Raw genomic sequence first — 19,986 nt, forward strand, 5'->3', positions numbered from 1 at the left:
ATGCCAGCACTAATCCTTCTCCACTCTTGCACCAAAATTTTCAACTAGCCCCTAAATCTAATCCATTTTCCCAAAAAAGTGTTCCTTTCAACAATTCCCTCTTTTGCCTTCTTGTCACTACTGAGCTCCTGACCTTCAACATCACTGTCCTGTATTATAACATTTTTATAGTAACAGTGTTTATACTGGCAAACAAAACACAACTGGAAACAACTGAATTTCCATCAGTAGAGCAATAATTGAATAAATTATGGCGTATCCAGTCTATGGAGCTGGTATTCGAGAGAATGGATTAGATCAATATCTAGAACCCAGAGGCCTGTCCTTGATATATCCTTAAGTGAAAAGAACAATTGTCAGAGTAAAGAATTTTAATAATCTCCTTTTTAAAAGAAAGTCTATGTATGTTTTTATGAAGGAGGAAAAGTTAACACATACATAGGGTTACTAAGGTGGTCATCTCAGGAGGATGAAGAATTGTTAACTTTTCTTCACATACCTATGTGTCAGCTTATTTAATTCTTTCAACTTGTGGTAAAATACACATAGGATTATTTCATTACCCAGGGCACTGGCTCTGTGTTTGACAAGCTCTTTACTATTGATTAAAGGCCCAGCCTTTAAAGTTAATGGTGACTTATAGATTTTTGTTCAGTAGAGATGCAGATGATTTGTCACGTTTTGTTGTCCTATTGGACTGTTAATCAGTTTACATTAACCCTGACATCTTATCCTGACATTCTTTCTTGAATGCCTTTTATAACCCATTCCTTTGGTTCTCCTCTAAGCCAGCTCTGCCATCCTGCTGGCTCCCTTATTAATGTATTAAATCAATCTTTGATACATGTTCATTCTGTATTTGTGTGTCATATATTTAACTTTTGAAAATTACACTTTGACAAAGTGGTTATTCTCTTTAACTAAAAATATCTAAAGATTTAAGAAACCTTTGGTCTGTTTCATGCTACCAGCTTAGCAAATACTTCTAACTGGTGGCACAAAGCAAAACTTTCATACCCAAATGATCACAAAATCTCCTCCATTGGTAAGGTCAAACTTCAGTAGGATATATTTAGATTTTTAACTTTGGGTGCTCCATTTGTCTTTGCTCCAGCTGATAGTTAGCATATGCCTAGGAAAAAGCACAGACTCCTTTCATTAAAGAAAGAGAGAGCTTCCAGTGAAAGAGATTAATTGCTTTCTTCTCAATGACCAATTATTTAAAACATGCCCCATTCAAGGCACCGCTGAATGTTGCCTGGTTTGCCATCACTAAGGGTTGGCCACAGTCAGCCATATGCCTTGTTGATGGTATGCTCTTGAATTCATTGTTTGCAAACCACTGAATATCATTAATTGGGGAAATAAGAACATATATGTCTAAGCAATTTTACATAAAGGCTGTGAAATTAGTAATAGGCATGGTTTAAAATCCTAAATCTTAAAAAAAAAAAAAAAATTAACAGGAACTGCCTGGGTTGTAAAAATACCACGGAATAAGAGGGGAACAAAGTACGGAGTTGTCAAGTAATGGTGAAAACAGAACAGTATTTTAGCAGCGTGAACAGGGATGTGGTAGCAGCTATTTCTCCAAATTTCTGAAAACAGCGGATAACATTTTATGTTACAACAAATTCATTTCTGTGACCTTCCATCTCCTGTCAGTTCACACTGCCAAGAACATAGGAGAATAGATAATACTTAAAACTCTGCCCAAAGGAGGGCTTGGGGGTAAAATGCAAACCATGTTTTCTTTTCTATCAGACTGAACATCTCTGCTGGGCTACTGCTCGCGTTGGTGTTTTAATCAATTCATGCCAGCAAGAGAGGGAGGGATGCTAAGCAAATGTGATCACTGTTTTCAATTTGGTTTTGAGTAACACAGGAATTTTAAATGGGGGCTAGGAGCCTCAGCAGGGCAGGGCAGAGGGTGTCTTGCCTTCTGTTTTTTAGGGTCGGCATGAGGTTTTTGGTCTGGCACTCGGCCAGCTGGTCAGCCCATCACAGACTATGAAGAGCCCTTCTGAACTTGCATAGTGACTGAAGGCCCTGAATGGCTGGGACCTGGGTTACACCTGTTCATTGGTGTGATGAGGACCATGTACTCCAGAGGTGCTACTTCACCCTCATCCAGCTCAAAACCGCAACTCCCCTGCCTCCTCCTAGGGCGTCATGCGCTGGAGCTGGGAGTGGGATGGATGCAGGGAATGGAACTCCCAAGACTTCATGATGGATTAGTAGTGTGAATACCAAATACTTCCCATTCTCTATCTCCATCCTCTACTCCAACTATATTTTAAAAGAATCTTATTTCATCCAAGATGTTATTCATTTCCTCAAATCCTTTCTTGATGGAAAATATAAAGGTAGACTTTAACATAGGGTCTTCCCAAGCCACAAAAATTCCATTACAGTGTGGGGTTTCATTTAATCTGCCTTTGCTCTGAAACCCAGAGCAATGTGTTTGAAAGTATCATATACGGAAGCTCAAAAGTACTCTATGTTGTAGCTCAGGGCTCAAAATAGCAGAACAGAGACTCAAACAATAATGTGAGGGGGCAGCTTCTCACCAGAAATAACTATTTGCTAATGCATCATCCTGGAAGCAAATACTAAGCTTCAAAAAAACATATTTAAATAGTTTTTCACATTCCCTTCTGCATGCCCGTCAAAATGCATGATCATTTCTGAGAAAGAAGATAGTTAAAGGTCCATCCAGATGGCAGAATGGATCTCCAATGGAAGGCACTGGAGGGCTTGTATTTCAATTCAGAGTTTGAATTTAGAATAAAAGGTCAAGGGCTTTAGATGGTAAAGGATCACTTTGGAACCTCTTTTATTAAAGAGGTTTGAGCACATAGTAAGTTGGTTTTTTTAAGACTTGTGGAATTCCATGTGCAAATAATATTAACTATAACAAGCTCAAATAACAAAGGTATTACTCAGAATAATATTTCTTGCTCAATGTCTATCAAACATTCATCTCAGTTTCCCTGAACACCAGCACTTTACTTCCAACTGAGCCTCCCACGCCCCTATGTACATTTCCACTCACCTCTCTCCAACTTCACCCTGCTTGCCTCGTTCTACTCAGGCCTGATCTCCTGGTGAGGCTACAGCCTCCTCAGTCCTTCCAGCTCTGCTTCCTCGGGGCTCAGAACAATTACTGATGGGGCACCTGGGTGGCTCAGTGGTTGAGCATCTGGCATTTGGCTCAGGTCGTGATCCCGGGGTCCTGGGGTTGAGTCCCACATCAGGTTCCCCATGAGGAGCTCATCTCTCTCTCCTACTATGTCTCTGCCTCTCTGCCTCTGTCTCTCATGAGTAAATAAATAAAATCTTTTAAGAAAAAAAGAACAATTGCTGACATTTGATTCCCATTTAGTATATGTTGTCCTGTATCTTATACCACCATTGTGATTTTCTCCTTATCTCAACTCTAAGCTTATTGAAGGCAAAGACCACCTTTCATGCTATTGCATGTCTTCCACAATATTTAGAGAGATGGTAAATTCTTGTCCCTTTCCTTCTAGATCATATTGCTGGTATCTAGACAGTGCGGGCAGAGCCAAGTGCCTTTGGCAAGCATAAGGAAAGAACATTTCAGCATGACTTTGAGCCAGGAACCCTCCCTACTTCTGAAATCACCTAATGGACATCAAGATAGTGGTGCCAAGGTAGTAATTTCCCCCTCTCCTCAACTTCTCACCTCTTTTAAGACTCTGAATTTTATTAGCAATTGAAATTAACTCAAGAGACCATTCCCATGCACAGAATGCTATGTACGGGGTCAAACTATGCTCTACTTTGTGTTGAGCAGTACCAAGAAGGACTCAAGTACAGAGAATAAGACTGTGGTTAAGAACTCCATTATCTCAGGTGCATGAGAAGGAACTAGAATGGGTTCACAGGGTAGCAATAGGAATGATTGAAGGGCTTTAAAAGAACACTTAAGGAAAAAAAAGTCAATGAAATTGAGATTAGACCAAGAAAAAGAGGTCAAGGTAATAATGGTCTTTAAGTGCACAGTGAGTTATTTTAAGGAAATCAATAATCAGCTCTTCTCCAGCCAAGGACAAAATGGGGAAAAGTTTGTTTTATATATGTACCAAGAGATGTAGGTTAGATAAACTCACAGCTATAACCATAGAGGTGATTATACCTATAGTACAGCCAAAGGAGGCTGTACTGTACCTATGGTTACCTACCTATGGTTAGGAAATATTTGTGATAGAATAAATGGCCTTTCTATCCAGGATAGCAAGTGCACTTATTCTTTTAGATATGGACAGTGTGATAATATTACTTTTTTGACCTTTTTTCTAGGTCAAATCACAGGGATTACATTGCAATGAAAAGAAAACCAAATTCATAATTTTACCACTTTCTAAAGTTTTACTTTGGAAATACAATACAAACATAAAGAGTTCATTCTTACAGCATATAAATTAGGTAATACAATTTTATTTTTTTAAAAAAGATTTTATTTATTTGAGAGAGATAGAGAGTACAGACAAGAGAGCACAAGTAGAGTAGGGCAGAGAGAGAGGGAGAAGCAGACTCCTCGTTGAGCAGACAGCCCAACGTGGAGCTTGATCCCAGGACCCTGAAAACATGACCTGAGCCAAAGGCAGAAGCTTAACTGACTGAGCCCCTCAGGCCCTCATACAATCTTACTTTTAAAAAACTGAACACAGTTAGCAGCAATGTCCACAGTAGGCAGGATATGGAGAGAACCTAGAAGTCCATCGACAGATGAAGGGATAAAGAAGATGTGGTGTGTGTACACACACACACACACACACACACACACAGGAATCAGCTGTCAAAAAGAATGAAATCTTGCCATTGCAATGATGTGGATGAAACTAGAGTGTATTATACTAAGTGAAATTAAGTCAGTCACAGAAAAACAGATACCTTATGATTTCATTCATATGTGGAATTTAAGAAAACAGATGAGTATAGGAGAAGGGAAGGAAAAATAAGATAAAAAATTGAAAAGGAGGCAAACCATAAAAGACGTTGAACTCTAGGAAACAAACAGGGCTGCTAGAGGGGATAACTGTGTGATAGGCATTAAGGAGGGCACCTGATGTAACAAGCACTGGGTGTTACACACAACTGATGAGTCACTAAATTCTACCTCTGAAACTAATAAAAAAATGCATTCAAAAAAACCTAAATACAGAAAATCTTTAATCTGTATATCCAACTTCCCACCTTACAATTTCCATCCATCTTACTCCATAAAGATCCTTGCATTTTATAAATGCACATATTCTACATGGAATGATCCTGACCTGGTAAATATCCTCCAGACCCTAAGATGGCAAATATGGAAGGTGCTATCAGAAATGGGATGTTTACCACAAGCCCCTTTACAAAACTTAGCCTTTAAAGGGTAATTCTTGAAAAATGTACTACAATTCATTGACATCAGTAAGAGTTATAGCCTGAATTTTCTAATGGTTTTACAAAAACTCCTTAAAAATAAGTTTGATATTCATGGGCTCTCTTGATGTTTAAACATTATAGAGGACAAAGGGTTCTTCAAAGCCTTCAAAAGGTGACACTGTCCACATTCTCTATGTCCACTGAGACTCACATCACTAAGTAGCAACAGTCTTTATTAAAACATAATTCAGTATAATGATTTCTGCCAATGCTATCTTGAGGGAAGACTTTACATGATCTGATTTTTAAAATTTTCCACTGACACCCAATGTTCAGAAGTCTTTTTAAAACTATGGGACTAAAAATAACATAACACTAATTCCATTTTTGAAAAGGAATAGCTACTATAATTAATGTTTAAAATGCCATCTTTCAAATGACAATGGGAACATAATGGCTCCATTCACTTTCGTAGGAAGTTGTTTGCCTGAATGAAGACCAGTGTCAACTCCAGCCCCATCCTTGTCTTCGCCATCTGCTGCCTTGAGGGTAGAGCAGCCCCTACACCGGACCACAACTAGCGTGCACCCCTTTCCATTCCTGGGAAGGCTATGAAGTTTTCTGGAGCACCCATGCTTTCTCATCTGCTGCTTCCCCCCAGCAACATCCCCAGACCACTGAGCTCTAGGTGGATTCTCAGCCTTTAACTCAGCACACCTGGGCTCTGGACCACTTGCCTACACCTGTCTGCTGCCAGCGATGGTTTCACCAAATCGCAGGTTCTTCAGAGGTAGGTACCATGTCCTATATACCTTTCAATCCTCCACAGACTGGCACAGTGAATGACAGAGGATAGATGCTCTATAAACATTTCACACGGTAAAGATTTGAAGGCCGTCAAGCATCGATATTCCCAGACTGATTTATGTAAAAATCAAGTGACTCTTAGGAAAAAGGAATACAAATCTATTCTTTGGAACAACGGAATCTGTTTAGTTGACTTTTACTACTAGGAAGAATAGTGTTGGTTGTATTTTTGCTTTCATCTCTTAGCTTAAACTTCTCTTTTTAGAGGGGGGGGCGGGGGGGCTTTCCTAACCACATGCCCCTCCCCCCACCATAAGCACACCAAGATCCTCCTGCTGCAAGCTCACATCTTTGTTCATGCAGCTTATTTTCTCTTTATTGCACTAATCACAGTTGGTAAATCATATTTGTATGATTATTTGAACATCTGATTAATGTGCTGTCTTAGTCCATTCGGGCTACTCTAGCAAAAAAACACAGACTGGGTGACGTATACACAACAGGTCTGCAGGCTGGAATATTCAATGAAGTGGACACAAAGGTGAGGTCTGAGCAGGGGACACTCCAAGGGTTCGGGGTCAGGAGATGAAAAGAACCAGCAATATGACTGGTTCAATGCTTGCTTTAAGAGCTCATAAATTCTCCAAAATACAGAATTAACAATTCTCTCTTACTGGGAGATATTTATCCATGGGTCTCTTATGAGCAGACGCACAAGTAACCACTTGTTCTGAATTTTCTTTTCAAGGAGGTTTGTAGAGCCAGTCTTGGAAGATAGAGATAGTGTCTCCCTCTGGAGTACAGGGTAGATTTGTTTGCTGTCTAGTGTATTCAAAATAATACCTACATCTGAGCCCAAGCTCAGCTCTTAGAGATATAAGAAACCATTTCCATTTAACTTGTTTCATCAATTTCCTACTTGAGCCCCAAAATAACCCATATCCTGCCTGCCCATCCAAGCCCAGAGGAGAAAGCTCAAGAGCCTAAACCAGTATAAAATCTAAGCAGCAGCAAGATTCTTACCAACAGCTCCCGGACAGGACCTACTACACTATCTCTTAGCTGTTCTACCTGCTAGGCAGATGCACAGCTCTATCATCAATGAAGGAAAGCTTTCTTTACACTCCTTTTGGAAGATGATATTACTGTCTAGTAACCATAGGAGGAGGACATATATTACCTTAAGCACTTGATATATCTTGTTGACTAGCTATGCCACTGGAAACATTAGTAAATATTCACGTTCTGAAGAAATACATGGTTATTGTTCATTGTTCATGCACTCATTCATTCACCTTATTGAGCACCTACTATACTGGACATTGTTCTAGGCACCAGGTATACGGTTGTCAACAAAACAGACAAAAGTCCCTGTCCTCAATAAGCTTACTCTCTAGTAAGATAAACGAATAAAATGTTACATAATGGTAAGTGTTAAGGAAAAAGAGAGAAAGCAGGGAGAAATGTGATAGAGAGTAGTTAAAATCTTATACAGGATCGTCCAAGAAAGACTCTCTGAAAACAAAGTTATTTGCCCAATAGACCTTCTTGATCCTCTCTCTCTCTCTCTGGTCTCTGGTCTGGTCTATCTATCTTATTTATGTTTTTTTGGTACCTGGTCTTTTCTAAATGCTCTAGAACATTCTAGCAGAAAAATGAATCTAGGGCATTATTTTGAAAAAAAAATTAAGATAAATAAAAATTATAACAAATAATGTATCAATATGAACCATATAAATAATTACAATTAAATTTTAATATATATTATTTATATATTTAACTATATATTAATATTTAATTAACTGTATATTTAATATTTAAATGGTTTCTTACTCTCTTTGACCATTATCACTACTATGATGAAGACAAGGTGATAATTAAAAAACAATCACATCCCTGGATCAATATCAGAACAAACAGAGCTTTAAGGAAAAGAGTCTTACTTGTGATGAGTGCTGCTAATTGGAAAAGATGAGAGACAAAGCTACTAAGTGCTAAAGACAAAGTACAGCTCCGTCCAGAACCCTGCAGCCATATTTCACTCCCATTGGGTTATTACAAAGAATAATAGGAGCTTTGGGGATTTCCCTTTCTTTTAATTATAGAACCCATCGTTAATTGAAATGCTTTCCCTCTTTCTTCATCTCATTAGCAGTTGGGTACATTTCCCAAGGTTACAAATAGAAATTGGGTTCTACCTCCTTCAGGTGCTGGCATTCTTTATTACTCGTTTCCTGCCTTTTGCCCTTTCCTAGGGCAATGTCACACACAATCATCTAGACTCAGCCACTATCTAGATGCCAACACACTTTCAATTCCTTCTTCCCAGGGTGCCTGGCTGGCTCAATCAGTAGAACACATGACTCTTGATCCCAGGGTCATGAGTTTGAGTCCCATTGTGGGGTAGAGTTTACATAATAAAAAATAATAATAATAATAATAAATCACCCTTCTCCCCATCCAGACCAGTAGCTATCTCTTGAGTGCTAAAGCTACTGGACTCTAAATGCACCATGTATCCTCAGCCTCAATGTATCCCAAGCTGAACTCTCTGCCTGGAATTACCCTATCCAATGCTCTTGTACTTCCTTAGTGGGTGGCAACCATCTGTCCACACAGTCAGTCCAACTGGAAACCTAGATCATCTTCATTCCTCACATACGGTCACCAAATCCCATCAACCTTAACCTTAAATGTCTCTTAAATCTGCCCCCATTCTCTATCACACCTGCTGCTACTTTACATTATTTCCATCTAGACGACTCATATCTCCTCTGAGTCTCCCTGCTTCCAGTCTGCATCCTATATATTTCTCCATCACAGCACTTATTACTCAATATTATGAATTTTGCTTATCTGTCTCTCCAAATATCCTATGGGTTATTTGAGGACAAACACAGTGTGCTATCTCTGCCTAGTCTAAGAACTTAGTATAATATCCTGCAAGGAGTATGTGTCCAATTAACATTTACTAATTGGATAAATAAGTCCTACACCATCAGATCCCAAGATGTCAGACATTTAGGGAAATGGGTTCACCAATAAAATTCCTGCTCACCACTCCTCATCATGTTACAGCTAACCCTGTGAACTCATGGAGTCATCACTGGTTTAAATTTGTGCTCTGCATTCTAGGTTCCTCTGAAGCAACCCTTTCCTACCTTCATACATGTTGGGCTCTCATGTAAGATGTTTGCTTTTTCCCCCCTCTCCTTTCAAAACTCATTCCAAGGAAAAGATTTCATCTGTTTTTTATTCCTATAGGTATTTGCAGGTTAGGATGTTCTAATTACAGAAATCGACCTCTGGTCCCATTCAAGAATTGTGAGGCTTTGGCAACAAGGTATGTGGGTGAAGGAGACTAGTGTGGGAGGGAGCAGAGAGAATTTGAGAGAAACTGTTTGGCCCCAAAATCATAGTCAGAACCTGACTATAATTGTTCTTCTTCTGCACTTGGCTAGCTCTTGCCCAAAAGCCCAGGCTTGTTTTAGCAGCTGCTCTCCACCCAAAATCCTCTCTTCCAGAATATTAGCTCACTATCTGGACATGACACCTCTGCTTTATATGTAACAGGAAGAAAACAAAACTGTTGTTTTCAGACTTAGCTATAGTCTGGGCCATGTGGGTTAAGAGGAAGATAGCATTCCTCAAGGAGAAGACTTTTGTTTCTTCTGGGAAACCATCCTAATGGATTTCTAGAAAGTAGAGACTAAGAAAATTTAGCATCAGCACAATGACGGAGAAGGAAATTGGGGTCCCTAGGGGTGGTGGGGGAGGGTCCTGTAGAGAGAGGAAGACCTACCAAGATGGTGGCAGGTAGAGGTTCTGAATACGTATGATAAATAGCCCTGGTCTGTACTTTCTGTTCACTTTTTCTGTAAAGCTAAAACTGTCTGAAAAAATTAAAGCCTATTAATTAAAAGAAAGAAAGAAAGAGCCCTGGTCAATGAGAAACTTCTTATTCTGGACATGGCCTGAGAATATTAGGACAGCTGTTGCCTGTTCTGGACTATACCTTCCCTCCATTATCCCAAACCTTCAGTAAAGTCTGCTGAATTAGCTGCCTTGTGTTAGTGGTATTTTGGAAAATAAAGAGACATGGTAGCCAATGTGGAGTGAAGCAATGCACAAGGAGCAGCATTCATGAAGGGAAGCCAAGAATTTGGTACTAGAAAGAATTTGGAGCAAGAGGGGACCACAAGAATGCAAACCTCAAGGACCCTTGGGGTGTGTGGGTAGCTCAGTCAGTTAAGTATCAGCCTTCAGCTCAGATCAGGATTTCAGGGTCCTGGTATCAAGCCTGGTATTGGGCTCCCTGCTCAGTGGGGAGTGTGCTTCTCCCTTTCCCTCTGTCCCCCCCATGCATGTTCTTTCTCTGATAAATAAAGTCTTAAAGAAAAACAACAACCTCAAGAACTCTCAAGAACTGTGTTGCCCCATACTGTAGCCACTAACTACAAAGAGCTTCTTTTTAAAAATATTTATTTATTTATTTTAGAGAGAGCGAGCACGCAAGGGGTGGGGAAAGAGGAAGAGAGAGGGAAAGAAGCAGACTCCCTGCTGAGCACAGAGCCCAACTTAGGGCTCATTCTCATGAACCTAAGATCATGACCTAAGTCAAATCAAGAGTCAGATGCTTAACTGACTGAACCACCTAGGTGCCCCTACGAAGGGCTTTGGAGCACATGAAATGTGACTCTTCCAACCTGAGATGTCCTATTAAGCTAGTATGAAAAAAATAATGTCAAATATCCCAATAGTTTTTACATTAATAACATGTTGAAATAATATTTGGGGTATATAGAGATAAAAGACATTATGAAACTAATTGCACCCACTCCTTTATACCTTTTTAATATGGTTATTCAAAATTTTAGATACATACGTGGTTTGCATCATATTTCTATTTGAACAATGTCGCTTTGGAATCTTGAGTAAAAGGAATGAACTTGCCAGGGTATAAGGACTTGAGGAGCTTAAGCCACTTTCATTGGGTATTAAAGAAAAGAAATTGTGAACATAAGACAACAGATGTTGACAGATTGAGTGTGAGAAAATACACATTTACAGGAATAGGAAACATTTATTTTAGTAAAGTTTTGTTAAATTAAAAATAGTTCCGGGGTGCCTGAGTGGTTGAGACAGTTAACTATCTGCCTTCAGCTCAGGTCACTATCTCAGGGTCCTGGGATGGACAACCTGCATTGGGCTCCCTGCTCAATGGGGAGTCTGCTTCTCCCTCTGCCGCCCCACTGCTTGTGTGCTTTCATGCTCTCTCTTTCTCTCTCTCTCCTATTCTAATAAATACATAAAATCTTTTTAAAAATAAATAAATAAATAAAATAAAAATAGTTCCCACAAATAGCAAGTGCTCCCAAAATATGATTCAATTTATATAAACATTTGACTTTTCAGGAACACATTTGTAGCATGAAAGAAAGTCTGAGGGACAACGTTCCAACATAAATAACTTACATTCAGTCCTTAGATTTAAACTAGAAGAGAAAAATAGCAAGGAAGCTTCTACCCATGGGGGATAAACATACACATCTTCTAATTTCTTAGTGTGTTAAACATTGTGACTACCCAGACCCGAGACTAACACTTTGTACTTTCAATTAGAAATACAGAACACATGCAAGGCCCCCATTGTCTGTGGTCTGTATCTATTGCAGACCAAATCTACCCCTTGAGCCATGTCCCAGGAAATTTAGGAGCAAAAAATAAAACAGAATGTAATGCCTGACTCTAAGTTGACCAATCGGATATAATCAAAGAATTTTTTCTCCTACATTCTAAGAGACTCTAATTTGGTAACTCTGGGTTCTCTGTTATACATTGTTCTGTGTATATAGAATCGGCAAACTTCAGATGTGGGAGGACTTAAATATCACATGGTCTTTTTTTTTTTTTTTTTAAGATTTTATTTGAGAGACAGAGAGAGAAAACGTGCAGGGGGAGGGGCAAGGGCGGAGCAGACACCCGGCTAACCAGGGCCCCAGTTGCCAATGCTGGCTGGATCCCAGGACCCTGAGATCATGATCTGAGCCAAAGGCAGACACTTCACTGACAGCCACCCAGGCACCCAGAGGTCTAGCCTCTTTATTGTACAGATAAGGACATGGGGCCAGAGAGAGACAGGTAAGGTGCCTGAGATCACAGATCTACTTAGTGGCAAGGGCAAGACGCACAGAGTGACAGCACAGGATGTTGGGTGTGACCCTCATGTTTCTTGAGGGCCAACTGGAGTTAGGGATTTCTGGTACTGCCTCCGCAGGGTTTGTGGAAGGGCTACAGAATCCCTCTATAAAATGCGCATTACGGCCTTTTGTCATGCTTCACGGGAGGTAAACTGATGTCATCCCCTCCTCTTCCATCTTCCATATGTTAATGCTCTTTCTCAGAAAAGTTTGCCCTCAGTGAAACAAACAGCTGTGGACTCCAGATAAGCCCCTGCCCACCCCTGTTTTTATGTATTTGACGGTCACTAGGTAGCCTGGCGTCTACTTGAGAGCCTCCCTGGCCATGGATGGATGGCTTAAGATGGCAATGCTGAGTTCAAAAATTAAGACACTGAGAAGGAATGCAGTTTCCAGGGATGAGAGTGACCAGCACATGTGGGGGCCAGAGAGAGCTATAGAACAGGCTCATCACCTTGTCTCTCCCCCCACCCTCCTCCTGTATCCCTCGGCCCAGCCCGAGCTCCCCACACGTCCAAAGCTCAAGGAACCTGTTCCTCAAACACAGAAACCACTCTCTTCCTCCTCTCTTTCCCTACTCAGCCCCACCCTGGCTCCAGAATAACAGGTCAGCATACTTCATACTGAGATGCCAACAGTGACAAACCCCAAAAGGGAGGCTTGTTAATGGAAATCAACCTCTACTTGTAGCTTCTTGGAGAGCTTCCAAGAGTTGTTGACGAATTCTCACTTCTGAATGCACACACGCACACATACGTTCCCCACTTACCCACAGGATCCGGTGATGTGGAACCCTAATCTTACAAGCTTGCCAGCCCTCCTATAAATAATGGCTGTTGGGACAAGGTGACTTTGGGGTAAGAGTCCCTCCTTTCAGGGTAACATAAATATACAGTAAAAAACACAAAACTGCAGTTTTTACACTTTCACTCATCCCAGGATCAGGACCCTCCCTCAATAAACACGGAAAGGCCTGTGTACCACTGGTCTTCAGAGGACTTAGCCATCCCCTTCAACCTAATCCCACCCAAACCAGAGAGGGTCAGTGATGCTAGGGCTTCGGAGCACCTTCACTTCTTGTCAGGTGGTCTGGCATGGGGTTAAAGGGATGGACCCTGAGGTGAGCATGGGTTGTGACACGCCACTAAACCAGGATGCTGGAAGCACCGTACCTTTGCAGGTGAAACATTTGATGTGGAAATGTCTGGTCTGGACCCGAAGGACTTCGCCCTTGCATGGCTCCCCACATTTATGGCAGTGAATGACCGGCTTCTCTGATGGGTGGTGAGGGTCCTGGGGGTGCGCCACTGGAAAAAAATAACAAGAGACCCATGTGAGTAGAGAGCATTCCTACAGAAGGGGTCATTCTGGGTGCACAGAAACAGATCCATAATACATTATCCATGGAGCCACATGTTGATCCAGGAAGGATGAATCAAACCCCTTCCCCATGCTATGATCATGAAGATACACAGAAAAAAATTAGAGAATTGTGGCTTTAACAGTCCAATGAAGAAAACACTGGGCTTGTTTGTCTGGGAGCCAGCAACCCTCTTTCTGCATCCCAACCTTTTCTAGGACTACACAACTGAGCCATTAAATCTATGATATTGTTTGGTTTAATATTTTGTAATATGTATCTGTAATACGTCTTTATCTCGGTTTAGAAACACCTTTCAGTGAGGAGTTCACTGCAGACTCTAAGCTCCTCAAAGAGGGGGACAATTTCTTACAGTTCATCTTTTTTTTCCCCATTTGTACTCCTCTTTCCATCTCCCAGCTCCTCGGAACACAGCAGAATGTGCACACCCCAAAGGAGCTCAACAAATGTTTATTTACTCATTAGGTAGCACATACCAGCTAGTTGCTGGTCTAGTCTACCAGAGAGTCGTCCCTGACCTTCATTTGGCAACTCATTTAACCTGTTGGAGGCCTATGATGAGCCTCGTGTTGTGTGCACATTTCCTGATACACACCATGTGGGCAATGATTGAAAACAGAAAGCTCCTAATAACTATGTGGATCTCTCTACACTTCAGCTTCTTTTCCTGTAAAACAAAAGGAATTGCATCAGAGGATTTCAAAGGTCTTTTCAGGCTCTAAAATCATAGGATGGGGCTTCCCAGCTTTATTCTCTCAGTTTCCAGAGGTTGGCCTTCAGAAAACGGAAGTTTTTATGACCATCCTGCCCCAGGGATAGGACTTACAGCCTCTCCTTTATAAAAGACAGAGAAGGCCAGGAGAGGACACTGTGGCTTTAAGCTGATCAAAGGTCTTCATTTAACTTACAATTCCTCCAGCCAGCCAGAAAATGCAGATAGGCACTTTTTGCTATTTTTTTTTTTTTCTTGATTTGGGTCCTCAGGAGGAGGAACCATGTGATATACAGAAGTGTATTACATAAGTATCCACATGAGCGTGAGATGGGATAAGAACAGTAAACCTAAAATTAATCAACACAAAGAACAAAGACGATTTTTTTTTCCAGCAACGGTAAAACCAGGTTGGGGGTGGGGGGGAAGATATGGAGCGATATGCTGAGACTCAATTTAGAAAGCCTGTTCCAGCAAGGAGCTCGCTGGACACTACAGGTATAATGGTGCATTGTTTCTCTCAGACCCCTGTAATGTTTCATTTCACCTGGAAAGAGTTTGAAACAACCCGGTCCAAATCATCCATTACTGGCTAAATTCTGAGAGACAAGGTGGTCCTTGTGAGATTTTGACTAGGAGCAGGTGTGGTTTCGGGTTAAACATCTGATCCAAATTCTCTGCACTGGGCCCGGGGAGTGTCTGCCAAAGGTCACAACACTGTGACACACCTGCATTTCCTTACCTGTCCCCTGGGATCTCTGTTCTAAAGGAACAGAGGGGCATCCTTTCAAGATGGCTAAAAACCCACTGACTTTTAAAGTGATGTGTAATGAGGCTCCAAATCTATTTACCTGGGTGTTAGAAAAAAAGTTTCTCTTAGGGCGCCTGGGTGGCTCAGTCAGTTAAGCATCTGACTCTTGGTTTTTGGCTCAGGTCATGATCTTAGGATCGTGAGATGGAGCCCTATGTCGGGCTTCGCATTCAGCAAGGACTCTGCCTAAGGTCCTCTTGCTCTCTCCCTCTGCCCCAAATGCTCACATGTTCTCTCTAAAATAAATAAATAAATCCTTAAAAAGAAAGTTTCTCTTTACAGTATCTACTTTAAGTGCTAGAGGAAAATATGAGTTTTTATTTTTTTAATTCTTGCTTCCTATGAGAATGGAGGAAAGTGATATTTATTGAGCATCTGTCTACTAAATGCCAGGCATGGTGCTAGGTGCTTACCCGTAAGTCATCCTATTCTGTCCTCACCACTACCTCCCCCTCTTGGTGAGGTAGGTAATAGTGTTCCCTTCTGACAGATAAGTAAATAGAAAAAGTTCTATTCAACCTACCTAAGGAGCTATAAGTGGAAGCTTGAAGATCTACACGCAGGTGTTTCTGACTCCGAAACTTAGGCTTCTCTCATGCTATTTGTCTGAATCACAAACTGTTTTAAGTCAGGCAATGATTTATTGAGCTGAGCTCCAGTGTAGCTCTAAAAGCAGCAGCTAGGACATGACTGATGCAGGAAACACACAGTGTGTGTGACAAAGTACTGCTAGTGGGCGTAGCACCCAGTGGTAATCCTCAGGGTAGCTCTGCTGTTCCTCTCAATCAGGACCCCCTGTGCCAGAGATTAAAAATGCTGATTCCTCAGCCCCACTGAACTCAGGGTGGGAATTAGGGTTCTGTTATTTTAGTAAGCTCCTCAGAGGATTCCTATGCACATTATCATTTAAGAACTATTTTCCTTAAAGTTCCGACAATATGGATAAGCAAGTTACGGGAACGTTAGCGTGAAGAAAGCAATCCACAAGACCATCCTCTTCAGAAACAATATTGAAGCTCAGCGGATCTCTTGGCCATAAGGGAGAATGCTTTTTTTGGATAAGAAAACTGCACTGCAGTTTCTCTTGACACTTGAATTCTTTATAGCTAAGCAAGTAAGCCATGCTGAGTAATGATGAGAGAAGGAAAATATCATTTCACTTCTTGGCTTTTCCCTCTGTCTCAACAAAGGTGCCAGTGTAACTGCTGGCACCAGTCACAAAGGTCAGAATTGGGATCAGCATTTGCATTTTGCAAGCATTTCCCTTTGGAAATATATATTACACTATGAAGTTCTCCGTGCCCAGAGGTGACCTCTGTTCTCACCCAGAGACGAGCAGAGCCCATATCATGTGTACTTGCCTTTCCGTCACATATCAGCCTAGGCAGACATGAATCAAGACCACCCCCTTGTGAAGGGATGGGGTTTTCTTATTAGAGAATTGATGGAATCCAAAGACCAAAAGAGAGTGTTCATTTCAACCCAAGAAGAGTGTCAACAAAAGAATCTCTCTCCTTAAAAAAAAAAAAAAAAAAAAGAATCTCTCTCCTTTTTAAAGATTAATAAAGAGGTTCGTTTTACATAAGTGCCTTTGGCAGTTTGGTTAATACCAAATGTATGTTCATTGGCTCAATTTTACCTTTTTGAAATATGCTGAGTCAGTTGCAATATGGCAATGTCAGTAATTCCACACTCCTCCCATTGCCAGCTGGCTCTGCTTCTAGCTTTTACATGACTGCTCCATCTTTCAGAGCTTGGGTGGTCCCTACTTAATCTACTGCTAGGGAGGATGAGGGGTGAAGAACTTACATTCCTTGCCCAAAGTTACTAGCGAGTTATCAGCAGACGAATATGTAATAGGCTTCCTGACTCATTCTACTGTACCAAATGGTCAATGATTTACCCTGGGACTTGCATAGGCAAGCTTCAAGTCTCATGGCTCATCAATTCATTGCTAAAACAAGAGTATAACGAAAGACCAACAGCGTGGTTGCATACACTCTGAATAATGAGCAAATATATATGAAGAGCTAAGAGTCCATTTGCCCAAAAAGGTAAAGGGACTCCTCCACTGTGTAATATCCTATTTAGAGCGGCTCTGACTACTCATAAACAGCCACTGCAAGCTGAAAAGTTTCACATTGTCTGTCCCAGGCAAGCAAGGGAAGACAGTCACATCTCTGAAACTCCGGTTAAGGACAAAAGCCCAAAGTGCCATTTTGGATGCGTAACTTTTGCAATACCTATGAAGTATGACAGGTGAGAAAACTGGAGGATTGAATTCAGTAAGGAAGTCCCAGTAACCTTCAGCAGCCCCAGCAGAGGCCAATACAGGAGGTAAAAATGCCACAAAGAGGGGCACCTGGGTGGCTCAGTGGTTGAGCATCTGCCTTAGCTCAGGTCATGATCCCCGGGTCCTGGGATCGAGTCCCACATCAGGCTCCCCAGAGGGAGCGTGCTTCTCCCTCTGCCTGTGTCTCTGCCTCTTTCTCCATGTCTCTTGTGAATAAATAAAATCTTAAAAAAATAAAAAGAATGCCACAAAGGTTAGACAAAGCCTGCCCTTCTAATCCAGAACCAGCCTCATCTTGCCCAACAGACCGTGGATCTAGACCCCCTAGAACTGGAATATCTGAGAGAGCGAAAATCTCCTTAGCAGGTGACGATCACAAACCCATGACAGAACATGCAGTGTGACTTAGATCTTGCCCCGGATTATCTGAGAGCATCACGACCCCCTCCTGGGTGCCCTCCTCTCCCAAAGACCCTGGGACTCCCTTAGCCAACCTTTGAAACTGCAGCACTTTGTGCCCAATGGCTTTCCTAGAGCTCACAACTACTTTTTCTCATTTCACTCTCTAAGAGCCCCAGAAGGCAGGAAGAACAGGGACTGTCAGCCCCAGGTAATAATGGACAGAGACTCAGAGGAACAAAGTGACTCAGCCAAGGTCACACAGCCAAGAAATGGCATTGGCGGGCCAACACATGCAGTGCTCTCTATACTTAAACAATCCAAAAAAACAAACAAAAAAAAAAAAACAAACAAAAAAAAAAACAAAAAAAAAAAAAAAAAAAATAAAATATACTTAAACAATCCCCTAATCACTGCCACTTGGAGCCTTGCAGTCATCCTTGATTCCACCTTTTCCTCTTGCACTAAATTCTGTCCACTGTCACATCCCTGAGCTCCCCCTTCTCTTGCCATGTGAATCTAGCCTTCTACCCCTTTTTCTTAGAGTGTGGAAAGTTTACTACTCATTGGCTCCTTCTTCTCCAAGGTGACCTGCAAAGAGTAGTCCACACAAAGGACGTGGCATATAAGTCCTCACTCCCTAAGTGTGGGCTGTGCTTGGTCACTTCTTCCAAAGAGGGCAGTATGGGTAAGGGGGGAAGAGAGTGACTTTATGGTGGGCAAACCTGATGAACACTACCTTACCCAGGTGCTCAAGGTCAATATCAACATATCAACAGTTCAAGGTGCTCAAGGTTATTATCAATAGTGACAGGCATTGTTGATAGTTTGTACCTTTGGGATGATGTGGGAAAAACTGGCCCCTTGCCTCTATGATCTTCCCTCCAAATAAACCCCATAATCCTAGTCTAATCATAAGAGAATTCCCAGATTGAGGGACATTCTACGAAAACCTGCCCAGTACTCTTCAAAGTTGTGAAGGTCACCAAAACCAAGGAGGATAGTCCTCTTGTCATAGCCATAAGAGCCTGAGGTGACATGGTAACTAAATGTAATGTGGCATCCTACAGAGATCCTAGAATGGAGAAAGAACATCAGAGAAAAACTAAGGAAAACTAGAAGAATTGACTTTAGTTAATACCGCATTGATAGTGGTTCATTAATTATAACAGAAGGATTATATTAATGTAAGATGTAACTAATGTGGGATATTATCAAGTCTATGGAAATTCCCTGTACTAACTTCTCAAGTTTTCTATAAATCTAAAGCTATTCTAAAAAAATAAAGTTTATTAAAGTAAAAACAAAAGAACTTCCAATAGCTCTCTCAGTCCCAATCCATCAAGTCTAAAGTCTAGCTTCAGGGATCTTCAATTAACACAGTCCACACTAACTATTTAAATATCTAAGAAGGAGCTCCATTTGCTGAGTACTTAGCTTCCATGTGCTAAGTGGTTTTGAACTCAGGCAGTCCCACCCCAAAGAACGCACACTAAAACACTCTATTATTTGTTCATGTAAATATACAAATACCTCTTTGGTTAGGCCTTCCACTCCCTGATCTATGATCTTCAGCATCCCCAGAGCCTCCACACATGGCTCTGTGCCTCACCTGCTTTTCCCACCTGCTCAAATCCACCCTGACTCATGGGGCCCAGCCTAGCTCCTGGCTCTTTTCTGAAGCTTTCACTCTGGGCTTTATTAATCAAATATTTCATTCTCCCCATGTTCTTCCACACTAAATACCGGCACTGTCACCCAGCATTTGATTTTTCTCTTGTTTTTTGCTTATTTTTCTTTTGTTTCACAATATATCAACCCTAGCCTTATACAAGGGCAAACTCAACGGTCGATTCGTCCAAATTCTGGGATACGTCTGTTCCACACATCAAATAATCCAAGCTATCATCTCTGTACTTCTCAGCTCAATTTTTGGATCAGGGAAAATATGGTTACTGGCCAATACTATTCTTGGAGCATCTCCCA

The 19,986-nt window shown here is 41.2% G+C and overlaps 1 protein-coding gene across 14 annotated transcripts in view; it reads right to left on the minus strand.

The window, feature by feature from the left end:
- The window catches only part of ABLIM1 (actin binding LIM protein 1), a 285,038-nt gene that overhangs the window by 119,995 nt on the left and 145,057 nt on the right, over positions 1–19,986 (minus strand). For all 14 annotated transcript variants that reach the window (XM_049103113.1, XM_049103122.1, XM_049103120.1 and 11 more), the window contains exon 2: positions 13,577–13,711. In XM_049103113.1, the coding sequence (XP_048959070.1) occupies positions 13,577–13,711 (135 nt within the window). The remainder of the gene's footprint in view (positions 1–13,576; positions 13,712–19,986) is intronic.

Source organism: Canis lupus, chromosome 28 (genome assembly GCF_003254725.2).
Source record: "Canis lupus dingo isolate Sandy chromosome 28, ASM325472v2, whole genome shotgun sequence".
In the NCBI taxonomy this organism is placed as follows: Eukaryota; Metazoa; Chordata; class Mammalia; order Carnivora; family Canidae; genus Canis; species Canis lupus.